Source organism: Anabrus simplex, chromosome 1 (assembly GCF_040414725.1).
Source record: "Anabrus simplex isolate iqAnaSimp1 chromosome 1, ASM4041472v1, whole genome shotgun sequence".
NCBI lineage: Eukaryota > Metazoa > Arthropoda > Insecta > Orthoptera > Tettigoniidae > Anabrus > Anabrus simplex.
The window spans coordinates 350,745,096-350,760,034 of NC_090265.1; the positions used below are offsets into that span (position 1 = coordinate 350,745,096).

Here is a 14,939-nt window from a genome sequence, read left to right on the forward strand (position 1 = left end):
GCCAAACAGCGTCGAAACTAGTTCCAAGTGCAAATACATGTTATAAATAAACTATAACATTTTTGTATTGAAAAGGTGGACCCTTTTAAGTTTTCCTATCTTCCACTATCAATATCGGCAGGATGTTTTACTGTTGTAAGACTGTCACTACTGATGGTGAAAATCTTGACATTATTGAACTGTTTCCTATCTAGGTAGCATCCTCTAATTCAGGACTATATTGATGCAGAGATACAGCATTGTGTTGGTGTACTGATGTGTCCTTTGACCATCCAAAAAGCAGAGTTTTTATTGTTTGCAGGTTATTTTATGTTGCACCAACATAGATAGGTCATATGGCAACAATAGGACAGGAAAGGGCTAGGAGTGGGAAGGAAGTGGCCATGCCCTTAATTGAGGTACAGCCCCAACATTTGCCTGGTGAAAAAATGGGAAACCACGAGCAGAGCTTTTTACAATTACAATATCAGTATAACAACTAGAATCTGTGTACAGTTTAATAATTAATCATTCTAACATTGCTACATAGATGTGAGTGTTGAATAATGTATCAAAAGCATCTTAAGAAACTTGAATCAAGAACTGAAGCTGTGATAATTAGATAGTAACTGTGCTTGAGGGTTGTGGTTGATGTTTGTTGACTTCTATAAAGAGTTTGGTCTGAAACATATTTTGATTAATGAAGTATGTCTATACTATATGCTGTACAAAGATTCCTAAGTATCCTTGGGAACTACTTACATAGCTAATGTGGAATTCCTAAGTATCATGGTCTACAAATAGAATTTAAAGGATTTTATTGAAATTTATGTTATTTCAATATGGAGTTCTCTGTGATCAACAGATGCACAATTGCTTAAAGTTCAAAGTCTACAAGTCTGTTGTTTGACCAGTGGTTTCTCTTTCATCATCATCATCATCATCATCATCATCAGCTGTAGCCGGGTAGGGGAAATATGCTTCCTCTCGACTTTCTTCGGTCTTTCCACCTCTCCCCCTCCAATACTGTGTCTCAGTCCAGGTTTCTTTCTATAATACTGCATTGGATTGTGTCCTTCTATCTCAATCGTGGTCGTCCATGACCTCTCCTTCCTTGCATTTGCATTTCCATCACCTTTCTTGGCATTTTTTCATCACTCATTCGCTTTATGTGCCCAAAGTGGTTTCTCTATATGGCTCTGAATGCTGGCCAGTGACAGTCAAACATAAACAAACACTGCATCTCATGGAAACGTGCATGCTTCACTGTTCACTTGACCTGACCAAATTGGCCTGTGTCAAGAATCTAGACATGTGGAAAAGCTGCTTAGGCAACACTCCAATCAAGGACAAATTGCGTGAAGCCAGACTGATGATATGGCCATGTCCTCAGCCATGAAGAAACACCTGTGGTGAAGCTGGCACTTCATCTCAGTGAGCCTGGAAATGTATTATATGCATACCTGCCAACTTTACAAAACCAAAAATTAGGAGATTTTAATATGAAAATCAGGAAAGATCAGGAGATACAATTGTTCAAAACTGCTTATTCTACATGTGTTGCACAATACAGGAGTACTATATACATATTATAAGACTTATTGTCCCAAAACCCGACTGTTGCTGTACGAGGCTACAAGGCTAAAAATTACACATCTCCTCACAGGAAGTTTGTGAGTGAGATGATCGGTCTCTGATAGGCCTTCCAAAAATGGTATGAACTCATGCTCCTTATGTGTGAATCAGTCATGCACTTAGATGCCATTACTTAGCAAATGCATAGATTAATGCGTTCACACGATTATTTGAAGCGCAATGCTGTTTTTATCAAGTAAAAAATTAAAATTCACCAGAATTGTCCCCAAATGACTCCTAAAATCTTTAGAAGTCACTAACCACTATCTTTGAAATTCTGTCACTAAATTACTAAAAAGACTCCAAATCTAGCGACTAGTCTCTAGAATCGACTAGACTGATGTGAACAAACACGAATATAGCACACGAGAACAAGAGATCGAAAATCGATATACAAGTATTGATAAACATTGCGTATTTGTGTGCATTTCTCGTATTAATAAATACCAATATTTCATTTAAAAGTGGCCAATGAGCGAAGGACTTCCGGCCACTGGCGTACAAAGCTGAGATGGCGGGATCTGAAAACAAATGTTTGAAGATCACCAAAAAAACCAGCAAAAATTGGGAGAAATAATAGAATAATCGGGAGGTGGGAAAAACTGTAGAAAATCGGGAGTCTCCCAACTAAAGTGGGAAAGCTGGCAGGTATGCATATGGTTGGCTCAAGAAGCGATGGCTTGATCAAATGCAAGGAGACATGAGCTATGCACAGATGAACTCAAATGACATACTGAATAGAATCAAGTGGAGATTGGTGTGCCGAACAGTGACTGTGTGCCAATGTGGGAAAAAAACTACAAAGATGAATTTAATCTTGATATCATCTAGATTAGTCTAAATGAATTATGGTTTTAAACTGGCAATTTTTAGCTAAAACTACTCCATTATTTCTTTGATTTTTGATATATATAATTTCATAACAACTTAATTTCCTTTTGCAAGCTTTGTCAATCTAAGCTACCTCCAATTATGGGAAAAGCAAAATAAATTTTATTCAAAATAACAGGTCATACATACTAGATGTCAAACATTTTACTTACAAAATAAATATCATTTCCTAAGCTTACAAGAAAAAATTCTAATACAGGAGGGAAAAGGAAACATAAAGATGTTGTAAAAGCTAGCCTAAAGAAATGCAACCAAGATATGAATGCTTGGGAAATCTTAGCTTTAGATCACTCTCATCATGGAGAAAATCTAATAATGAAGATAATGATGAGTACGGCTATTTGAAGCCAACTGCCATGTTGCTGAGCCAGACAGAAGAGAGAAGACATTAATAAGGACTGGTTTCTCTTGAACAAGCCTTTTTGGAAATATCTGTGGGCATTGTGGAAGAATATGCTGCTCTCACATTGGACTATGCAATCACATGTGAACAAAAAATTAATGCTTATGTGGTAAAGTTGTGGAGACAAGCTCTAATGTAGAGAATTTCACCTTATTTTCTTGACATGGCATAAGCCTAAAAGCCTATATCATGTCTATAAGTATGGGCCATGAAAGCATTGATGGCAATATAATATTCTATATATGCATTTTGTATAAGATAATATAACATACTAGCAAAAAAAGGCACTAATACCTACATGAGAACCAATCCTCTGGCAGCTAATTCAATCAAGAACATAATCGCAAATGAAATCCTTGAAATATGGAAGAAAGAAACTACCACCTTACTACAAGGTAGAAATGGAAAAAAAAAAAAAAAAAAAAAAAAAAAATGACCTATGGTACAAAAATAAAAACAAGCCGAGGAAAGAAGCAATGGCAATCTTCAGATTGGAAACATGACGTGACTGCTTAGCTGTACATGTAGCTAGAATCAAAATATACCTGATGGAAAAGTGTAACACCTGCAAAATTACTGGATTAGTGATGGACTTGAAACACCTACTTCAGTGCACAGGACTCAACCCAACCTAACAAAAACAAGGCAATTTACCAGCCCTATACTGGACAGCCGGAAACAAGGTGAAACAAGTCTCTATTCCCTAATACATCTGTACTTTATTGATGTTATTTGTAAATTACTGCTGTCTAGAGATATTAATTTTGTATTGGAGCTACTTTCCAATAAAGCCACAGGTTACAACGACAATATATATTGGATTAACTTTATTGAAATAAATTGTGTACCATACTGATAAAGGTCATAACATTTGATGTTTAAATGCCTAATAAATAATTCAATATACAAATCATTGGCAGTTTAATAGAATAACCCTTGACAGTTTTATCTCAAAATATTCTGATGTGTAGATATGTACAGATTTAATTTACATTGGCTTTTAGTCCAATCAGTTCAGACTCACTCTTTAAGATAACTTGTACTCCATATCTCCAAACAGCTGTTGACAGTTTTCATCTTTCATTTTTTGTCGTGTGTTTTCATCTTTTTTTTTTTTTTTTTTTTTTTTTGCTACTGGCTTTGTCACACCGACACAGATAGGTCTTATGGCAATGATAGGATAGGAAAGGCTTAGGAGTTGGAAGGAAGCGGCCATGGCCTTAATTAAGGTACAGCCCCAGCATTTGCCTGGTGTGAAAGTGGGAAGCCATGGAAAACGATCTTCAGGGCTGCCGAAAGTGGGATTTGAACCCACTATCTCCTGGATGCAAGCTCACAGCCGCGCACCTCTAAGCATGGCCAACTCGCCCGGTATGTTTTCATCCAACCTACTGTAAATTATAATATGGTTTATGATGTACTGCCTGTAATGATATCTAAAAAGTGTTCACATTTTTAATCCTTTATCCAACAAGTATGTTTTAAAATGTCTGTATCACATGGAGTCACTACCAACCTGTGAATACCATTACCCTCCTTCAGAGCAACACGTTTGTCCCAGTCTGCCATCATATTTACAAGAATTCCACTGACTGCACACAGAAGGTCAGGGTCATCTGCATTCAATACTTCCATTATGTGGGAGAAACCTGTGTATGTGTAACAGATTATTTTTAAATCAGGGTATCAAAGTATTTTATCTAGATATTAAAATATTTATATGCATTTGACGACTCCTTCAGTAATGTAGTTTAAATATTCATTGTTAATATTATGATTATATTGTTGGAATTCTGGAAAAGGAAATTATAATGAAAGAAAATGAAAAAATATGCTCTTACCGCCACTCTCCAGTAAGAAGTCTCGAATATCTTGGGAACGTGTAAGATTACCAAACACACGCATAGCTTCCTCAAGACATTCCTTGTGGTTGGTACTGAGCAATGGACCCAGAGCTGAAGAATAGAAATAATTAGATACCTTTTACTTTAATTCATTCATTCATATATAAGAAGCCTACCTCATACACAAAGTAGAACTATTATAATTTACTGAATGATTTGAAGAAAAAAAAAAAAAAAGAGGGAAATTTAGGAAAAAAACAAGAACAAGTATTAATATTTCAACACAAAGAAAGTACTCTTCTATGGGATAACCAAATATCTTTCATTACAAAGAGAACCCTTTATCATACCAATAACTACATATGTCCCTGAAACTTGTATGATCAACAGTAGAGATAGTAGCAGACTTCAAGCAGCAGAAATTAAGTTCTTGAGGTCAATGTTACATAAAACAAGAAGAGATAAGATCCAGAATGAAGAGATTCATCATAATACACAAGTAAAGCGGTGTGAGAACACCAAGACTCAAATGATATGGCCATATACAGTAAAAAGGATGGATCAAGTGAGAACAGCAAGAAAATGGCTAAGAAAGGAACTAGAAGGCAAAAGACCTAGAGGCAGACCAAGAAAATGTTGCATCAGTCAAGTAAAGCAGGATCTGGAAGGAGGAGAAGTGGAATGGCACCAAGTTGAGAAGGAAGAAATGTACCTGGAGAGCGCTCTTGTACCGCACTTGGGTGACTGGAGATGGTTAAAGGATGATTATGATAATGGTGATGAAAGTACTGATTGATAATCATTGTAATGTGATGGACCAGTAGGGTGACAAATAAACACACAACTGGCAGTGTTTAATTCTAACTAGAGTATGGTTCCAGTGTATGGGACCCTCACAAGGATAACTTGATTCAAGAACTGGAAAAATCCAAAGAAAAACAGCTCGATTTGTTCTGGGTGATTTCCGACAAAAGAGTAGCGTTACAAAAATGTTGCAAAGTTTGGGCTGGGAAGATTTGGGAGAAAGGAGATGAGCTGCTCGATTGAATGGTATGTATGAACATTAAAACAAGAATAATAGTTAACACCACCTTTCCAATACTTATCTTTCCTATATTTTGGAAATAAACATTGGGGAAGCCAGTGGACCCTGTAGACGATGTCCATGATCCTGGTTACAACAGCTTGGGTGACCTCCACTTCATTCCACTTCATCCACACAGGTTGGTACAGCCAAAATTTAGGCTAAGATTTATTTTCGGCTGATGATGCTTACGACTGTTAAGCGAAACATGTCCCATCTTACAACGCCTGTTGTAATGTTTATTTCCTAAATATAGGAAAGATAAGTATTGGAAAGGTGGTGTTAACTATTATTCTTGTTTTAATGTTCATATCTGATGTCCAATACAGTCTACAATGAGATTTATTACTTGTAATGAATGGTATGTTCCGAGCTGTCAGAGGAGAGATGGCGTGGGAGGACATCAGTAGACGAATAAGTTTGAGTGGTGTCTTTAAAAGTAGGAGAGATCACAATATGAAGATAAAGTTGGAATTCAAGAGGACAAATTGGGGCAAATATTTTCTTTTATAGGAAGGGGAGTTAGGGATTGGAATAACTTACCAAAGGAAATGTTCAATAATTTTCCAATTTCTTTGCAATCATTTAAGAAAAGGCTAGGAAAACAACAGATAGTGAATCTGCCACCTGGGCGACTGCCCTAAAAGCGGATCAGGATTGATTGATTGATTGATTGATTGACTGATTGATTGATTGATTGATTGATTGACTGATTGATTGGTTGATTGATTGATTGATTGATTGATTGATTGATTGATTGATTGATTGATTGATTGATTGATTGATTGATTGATTGATTGATTGATTGATTGATTGATTGATTGATTGATTAACTACTATTACTTATACACTAACACAGACACACTACTTCACAGGCTGCACTCTACCACTTATGCATCAACACAATCATGCTGGTTCCACAGTTACACATGACACAGTTTCCAATATTGCATGTAATGTACTGTGTTGCAGTCCAGCTCCATGGCTAAATGGTTAGTGTGCTGGCCTTTGATCACATGAGTCCCGGGTTCGATTCCTGCGGGGTCGGGAATTTTAACCATAATTGGTTCATTTCGCTGACACAGGGACTGGGTGTATGTGTTGTCTCCATCATCATTTCATCCTCATCACGATGTGCAGGTTGCCTACGGGTGTCAATCAAAAGACCTACATCTGGCGAGCTGAACTTTTCCTCTGACACTCCCGGCACTAAAAGCCATATACCACTTCATTTTTTTTTTTTTTGTTTTTTCCACTGTGTTACAATAAGCTACTGTCACTTATTCATCGGTTGCACACTCCATCAGTCTCTGTTCAATGTCCCTTGTTGGTTTTCATCAGACTCCATTCTCACATACAACAACTGGGACACTCACAGATGTAGACAGACTCAGGACCAAACACAATTTCAGGGCAAACACTCAACTGGAACATATCTCCACAACTCAACAACTGACTGACTGACTGACTAATTAACTGGCTGTCTGCCTTATATTTTCCGAAAGGGTGAGATCTCTAGAATTCCCTCAATCCAAATATTATGGGCTTAACTATCTAGAGCTTTCTAGGGTGATATTAGAGAGCGCCCAGCCTTCACTCCTAGCTTGGCCTTTCTGACTGGTGGCCATGCACGGAGAGGGTAGAACCAATAGCTTAACAGTGATGTCAACCGCTCTCAGGTGGGGCCAAATTAACTTGTTCCTCCCCAAAGACTACAAACAGTACAGCAGATATCCTGTTACATTGCCTCCTGCTTAAGGCTGCTCACCCCAAGCTGCACCATGATGGACAGTCATCATCTTTCCTTGGGGAAGCCAGTGGACCCTGTAGACGATGTCCATGATCCTGGTGACAACAGCTTGGGTGACCTCCACTTCATTCAACTTCATCCACACTGGTTGGTACAGCCAAACCCAGTCGCTTTTGTGAAAGCCTGTAGAGTTTGCCAGCAGGTTCTGGTGGCCCTTCATCTGGTCGCTGGCTACCCTCCAATGTTGGTGGGCACAGTCATCAAGGTTGTTTAGCTGGTCCACCAATTCCCACATTTATTCCATCACTGGCTGTTCTGTTGTTATTCTAATGCCGAGCCAAACATCAGGTCACAAGGCAAGTGTAGCTCTCTCCAGAAGACTGTTGGCAGGTGTCATGTCCATCATGAAGAATGAGACCCTCTCATTCCAGTCCCTCTTGAGCGATGAGACCACCTGCCTCAGATGCTCCTCGATGGTCCTTATAAAACATTCTATCATGCCATCTGACTGTGGATGGAGAAGCGTCATACAGGTCTTCTGAATTTCTAGACATTGTAAAACTTTTTGCATCAGCCTTGACTCTCTCTAAGTTTCTACCCTGGTCACTGTGCAGTTCCCTTGGTACACCGAAAAAGCAGAAGAAGAAGAAGAAGAAGAAGAAGAAGAAGAAGAAGAAGAAGTCGACTACTGTCAATGCCTCTTGGTTGGGGATGATGTAGACCTCTAGCCAGTTGGTGAAATTGTCCATGGCCAAGAGTAGGTAGGAATTTCCAGTATTGGACTCAGGAAATGGCCCAGAAATGTCTATGGCTATCCTCTTGATAGGTGCCCCAATGTTCTACTACTTCTAATACATGGGCCTTGACTCCACGTATATGTGTCACACATCTAGCACATCCTCTCAATGTTGTTCCTTACGTGTGCCTAGTATACCTTGTAGGTTGGGCTGTGTTGGGTGATGTCCTTCCACTCCATTCACTGTTGTGACTCAACTTCCCTCAGAACCTGCCCGATGTCATCATCCTCAGCTGCTCCTTCCTCAGAGCATTTCAGTCCCAGCCCTCACAGTCCACACCTCTCCACCTTCTGAAAGTGGGCATAGTTCTCAGGATACTGTCTTCTGGATAGAGCATCATTGTTTCAATGTCTTCTTTCCTAGCAGTGTTCAGCAGTGAAGTCATACTACTTGAGTTATATTAGACAGCACATCTGCCTCTCCAGGTTATGGAAGCTTAGAAACCATAGAAACCATATCACAGCTGAGTGGTCAGTATAAAGATAGAATGGCTGCCCACATAGGTACTTGTGGAAGTGCTCAAGCATCTTCATGATGGCCAGTATTTCCCAACATGTCACATGATAGTTTTGCTTGGCTTTAGACAACATTTTGCTTAAGTACATGATCTCCTTCTCCTGAAAGTCCTGCATCAATGACAGAACCCCACCAATTCGAACATCACCAGCCTCGGTGTCCACAATAAAATTCTCTCCAGGCTTGAGATATCCCAGGACAGATGCCGAACACAGGGACTCCTTCAATGTAGGGAAGGCTGTCTCTGCCTCTGATGACCATTGGAATGACCTTCTCTCCTCAGTGAACTGCATGAGCAGCTTTGAGATGTTAGCAAAGCCAGGTCAAAACCTGCAGTAGAAGATGCAAAGGCCAAGGAAGCTCCTGAAATCCCACTTGTCCTTCAGCGCCGGCCAGCCCCTGACGGCTTCCAAATTCTTAGGATCCATTGCTAAGCCTTCTGGTGACATAATGTGGCCCAAGTTGTGCACCTCCTTCCAAAGTAGCTGACATTTTCTGGGGTCCACCTTCAGGTAAGCCCCATGAAGTCTCTGGAGCACTCTCTGGAGTTTTTTTATGTTTTCCCTGAATGTGTACTCAACTATGATGATGTCATCCAGATACATTAGCCCTCTCAGTCCAGTCTCCATTGAATGCTCGAAGAATGCTGGCGCATTACAGAGGCCAAAGGGCATCACAGTAAACTGATACAGCCCTTGGCTGGTAGAGAATACCATCTTTTCTTTGTCTTCCAGATGGAGTGCCACCTGCCAGTACCCTGACTTGAGGTCCAACCACTGAGCTCCACATAACGTGTCCAGAGTGTAGTCTATCCAGGGTAATGGAAAACAGTCTTCCTTGGTAATGTCATTCACTTTTCAGTAATCAGCACAGATGTAGAGCTTACCATTCTCCTTCTTGGCTAGAACCACTGATGGTGACCACAGGCTGTTCAACTCCTCAGTAACTCCCCACTGCTTCATGTCATCGAGAATCCAATAAATTTCTGCCTTTCCTACCAGGGGTACCCTGCAGGATTGTTGCCAGTTTGGGGTGGCATCACTAGTGTTGATGCGACAGTACATCCTGTCTGTCCTTCTGTAGCAGTGAAGGTGTCCCAGAACTCATGGATTAGCTCCTTAAGCTCCCTGAGCTTCTCTGCCTCCAGGTATTTGTAGACATCGGAAATAATCTTCCAAAGCTTTGAACGAGCTAGAAGACTTGAAGCAGTATCAACGCAAAAACAATTTACTAGTGTATGGAGTTCCTGCTGAAAAGGATGAAAAAGTGTTCCAGAAAGTAACTGAAGTTGGCAAGGCGCTGGGAGTCGATATAAAGCCCGAAGATATTGACGCTGCACACAGACTTCCATCCACGAAACCTGGACCACAACCTATCATCGTGAAGTTTGTTAATCGATGGAAGAAAGAAGAAATCCTCAGTAGCAGACGACAAAAAAAGACACTAAAAACGAACGAAATCGGATATAGCTCGGTAAATAACATCTATATCAACGAGCACTTAACGCCTAGGAATGAGACCCTCGCCAAAAAATGCCGCGAGCTACGGCAACAGGGGAAAATATTTGGCACATGGGTCAGGGACTGTAAAGTGTATATCCGTAAGTTCCAGGACGGTCCTTCGAGGCTAGTGGCAAACCCTGAAGTTCTGCATGAACTTGCTCACTCCAGCTGATCTGGAAACAATGAGGTAACCTTTCCTTGTGTTGTGCCCGCTTCAATTCCTAGCTTTCTTTACTCAATTTCAAATTTTTGTCCTTACATAACCAAACCTGGATCCTGAAAACAAATTTCTTGAAGTACACGAATTTAAATGTGAAACCCTCTATAATTATATTAAAGATAGAGTTTCAGAAAGTAGATCATGTGAATTGAAAGGCCTACACATAAATGCACAAAGCATGAAAAATAAATTTGATAATATACAAATTATCTTAGATCAGATTAAAGAAGTAGATATTCTTGCAATCTCTGAAAATTGGTTAACCAACAAACTAACCCACGCTTTTGAAATAAAAAACTACACTTCTCATCATGTGGTAAGAGAGCAGATAGGTGGGGGTGTTTCGCTTTATGTTTCAAACAAATGGAAAAGCAATGTCATAAATGAAATAAATAAATCTCATAGCATACTGCAAGTCATGATTACAAAAGGAAATCAAAGATATGAAATCATTACCATTTATAACCCACAGGATAGTAACTCTCCAAGTTTTTTGTTTGATCTAGAAAATATCCTAAATAGCAGTTCAGGGCATACTTCAATAATACTTGGAGATACAAATATAGACTTGCTTTCTACCTCCAGAAACAGAACTTTGTATGACAATTTAATAACAACTTACGGCTATATAACATGTAATAACAAATACCCAACTAGAGTAACAAAAACAACCTCCACATTAATTGATCACATACTTGTCACAAATAGTAGTAAAAAATGTCATGTATTCAATATAACAAATAACTTAAGTGATCACTACCTACTGGTATGTGAAATTTCTAGTGAAAAATCAGTTCCAGCAGTACCAATAATCAAAGATAGTGGTAAGCAATTTGTAAATTACAACAAATTAAATCAGTATATCCTACAAAATAAATTTAAATGTGAGGAAATGGATATAAACACTTATTATAATAAATTTATTGAGTATATCAGCACAGGAATTGAAACCAGCTCAATTTCAATAAAAAGAAAGAACCCCAAAGACATTCCCCTAAAACCTTGGGTTACCCAAGAATTACTAACACTGATTCACATCAAAGACACACTGTTTTCAAAAACTAAAGTAAAAAACCCCTCTGCAGAAGTAATTGAAGAATACAAAAGAATCAGTAATAAAATAACCAAATTGAAGAGAGAGTTACAAAAAAGGTATTATGAACACAGATTACAGAATTGCAAAAACCAAAAAGAAACATGGTATGTAGTCAATGAAGTGTTAAATAGGAAGCTTGGACATAAACATGAAATCAGCCATCTGGTGGTAAATGATGTCAGCATTACAAACACAGAGGACATATGCAATAACCTAAATGAACTATACGTTAATGTAGCTGAAAATATAAGAAAAGGTCTTCCTGAAGACGAGCAAGTTCATGGCAGCACAACAGCTGAAAGTCAAACTAATAGTATTTTCATGTCTCCTACTGATGAATGTGAAGTGCTCAAAATTATCACTTCTCTAAAAAATAAAAATAATTTAACTGAAGATAAAATAACCAATGTCATATTAAAAACCTGTGTTGAAAGTTTAGTACCATATATTGTGGAAATTATTAACCGTTCAATTCTCAGTGGAGAAATACCCCAATTACTCAAATGTGCCAGAATTGTACCTATCTTTAAATCAGGAGATAACACAGATCCATCCAATTACAGACCAATTAGTATATTATCTGCAATTGGAAAACTCATAGAGATGGTAGTAAAAATTAGATTGGTAAATTTTCTGTGTAAAACTAATTACTTCTCCAATAATCAATATGGGTTTCTCCCAAATAGAGGAACTGATAATGCTGTATTTGATACAGTAATAGATGTTCAAAAGACCTTAGATGAAAATAAATTAGCAGCAGGGCTACTTATAGATCTTAAAAAAGCATTTGACCTGGTTGACCACAAAATACTTCTGAACAAGTTAAAATTAGCAGGAATTAGAGGTTTAGCACACAAATGGTTCCAAAATTATTTATCAAATCGAACACAATATGTGATGATTAACGATACTAAAAGTTTTAAGCAGCAGACAAAAACGGGAATACCGCAGGGCTCAGTACTAGGTCCAATTCTATTTCTGATTTATATTAATGACATACAATCTCTAACACTAAAGGGGAAATGTAAAGTATTTGCTGATGATATCTTAATAACTTACAAAGGACTATGTGAAACACGAATTATGGAAGACATAAATTGTGACTTGGACAAGTTATCGGAATGGGCTTTATCTAAAAAAATGATCATAAATGTGACTAAAACAAAATACCTAATCTTTCATAAAACAGCCCATAAGATAACAGCGGCTAACACTGTTAACCTAAAGGACCAAGTAATAGAGCGAGTCAACTCAGCTAAGTATCTTGGTATAATATTAGACTCAACACTTTCCTGGAAAAGCCATATTGATTATGTAATCAGCAAAATTACCCCTTTGATAGGAATAATGCACAGATTAAGATACAGTAATTTTTCTCATCAACAATTGAAGTGTATATATTATGCAATAATCCACCCACATCTGACATACGCAAGCTTTATTTGGGGAAGATGTAGGAAAGATTACATTAATAATTTGGAAATTCTACAAAAAAGAGCCATCAAAATCATGTATGGATTCCCCTTCCTCAAACCATCACATGAAGTTTTTTCAGAGTCAAATATTCTGCCATTCCATAAACAAATTGCATTTTCATCAGCAGTCTTTATGTATAAGCTAGACAGGAAGTTAACCCATTCTACTGTTAACTTCTCCCACTTTAGTGAAGTTCATCGATATGAAACTAGAGGATCATTAAGGATATATCCCTCTCATTCTAATTCAGTAAAGTACGGAGTGAAAGGCATAGAATCATCAATGTTTAGGGAATATAATGTGTTGCCTCCTGTTATAAAGAACTCTAAATCGATTATAAGTTTTAAGAAAAAACTGAAGGAATATTACTCTTTTACAGATATCTTAATATAATCTCTATATAACTTGCTTTAATTAATACAATAATATATATATTGTCCATATTTAGTATATTACAGCCATGCAATATCTGAATATACTTCTGAAAAATTATGATCCTAACATGTAAAAAGAAAGAAAAAAAAAGTACTTGTCACTTTACAGAAAAACCATTGTATATGAAATGTAATTATTGTGTTGCCTTAAAAAAGTATGTACTGTATTGTCCCTATCACGAGCCAGAGGCTCATGGGACATTTTATCACCAATAAATAAAAAAAAAAAAAAAAAAAGCTTGTCCAAACCTTCATCTGCTTCCAGGGTCTGGGCGTCTTCATCGTCCACTGGCACAATACACGTTACTAACTCACATGTCCCAAGCTCATTCCCACTGGGCATCCTCTAATCCTTTGAAGGCAAATTCAGCATTCATTACAGCATGCAGCTTTATGCAGAGACGAGAGTAGCGAAGTAGAGAGTCCTCATTTCATGGTCGTTGGTCTGGGATGCATTAGCAACCTATCTCCTTATGCAGACCCCTACAGCCATGCCATCACAACCATCTCATTGTAGGCAGGTATCACCTCCTCATTGGGAAATGCTAGTCTAGCTACTCGGCGGGGGGTGTACATTCCAACCGAGCCATAAGATGTAGTCGAAAGTCATCTTGTATGTCCATAGTGTGTCTGAGACCAAGATGACCTCATCTGTGACGACAGTGATGAAAGCCAAGGCTCATAGGTGTCATTGTTCCAGCATCAGGTCGAGTAGCATCTTCTTAAGGACTGGAATGGTGTCCCCTGAAGCTTTTTACATCACGTAAGGGTGGTTTGGCTCCCTCTCTGGCTGTTCCTTGGTGATATCTGATTTGGTGATGGTTATTGCTGCACCTGCGTCTATCATGAGATGGCATAGCCTATCCCTAAGCTACCCATCAATGATCTGGCTGTTATCGCTCTGCTCAGAGACCACGTTTAGTGTGAAGCAAGGAGATGGTAGTGATACCACTGACGATACCCTCTCCTTGTTGACCCTTACTCGTTTCCGTCATTAGGGGCTACTCCCACATGGTAGTTCTTCTGCAGATGGCCATGCTCACTGCAGTTCCAACAGGTGACCTCATGAGGGTCTTGGCATCTCAGCAGTAGCATGCGTTGCTCTGCTGTTACTGGGGAAGCCTCTGGTGTGTCCTTGCGATTGGCGGCTTGTATCCTTGGTGATGAGGCTATCGTCAGGCCCCCCCCTGAGGTTACGCTCCCCACTACACATCACTCTTTGTCAGATCTTGGCATTATTGGAGCCCATCGACGAAAAGTGTAAGCTCGTGGGTATTAACTCTTTCCCGCAAATTGCGTAGTAAAGCATACT

General features: G+C 38.7%; 1 protein-coding gene across 1 annotated transcript in view; it reads right to left on the reverse strand.

Moving 5' to 3' along the window:
• Positions 1-14,939, reverse strand: part of LOC136866481 (armadillo repeat-containing protein 2) — a 130,745-nt gene that overhangs the window by 15,998 nt on the left and 99,808 nt on the right. Inside the window, exons 13-14 of the mRNA XM_067143525.2 lie at positions 4,750-4,863; positions 4,425-4,557 (exon numbers count right to left, since the gene is read on the reverse strand). Of these exons, the coding sequence (XP_066999626.2) occupies positions 4,425-4,557; positions 4,750-4,863 (247 nt within the window). The remainder of the gene's footprint in view (positions 1-4,424; positions 4,558-4,749; positions 4,864-14,939) is intronic.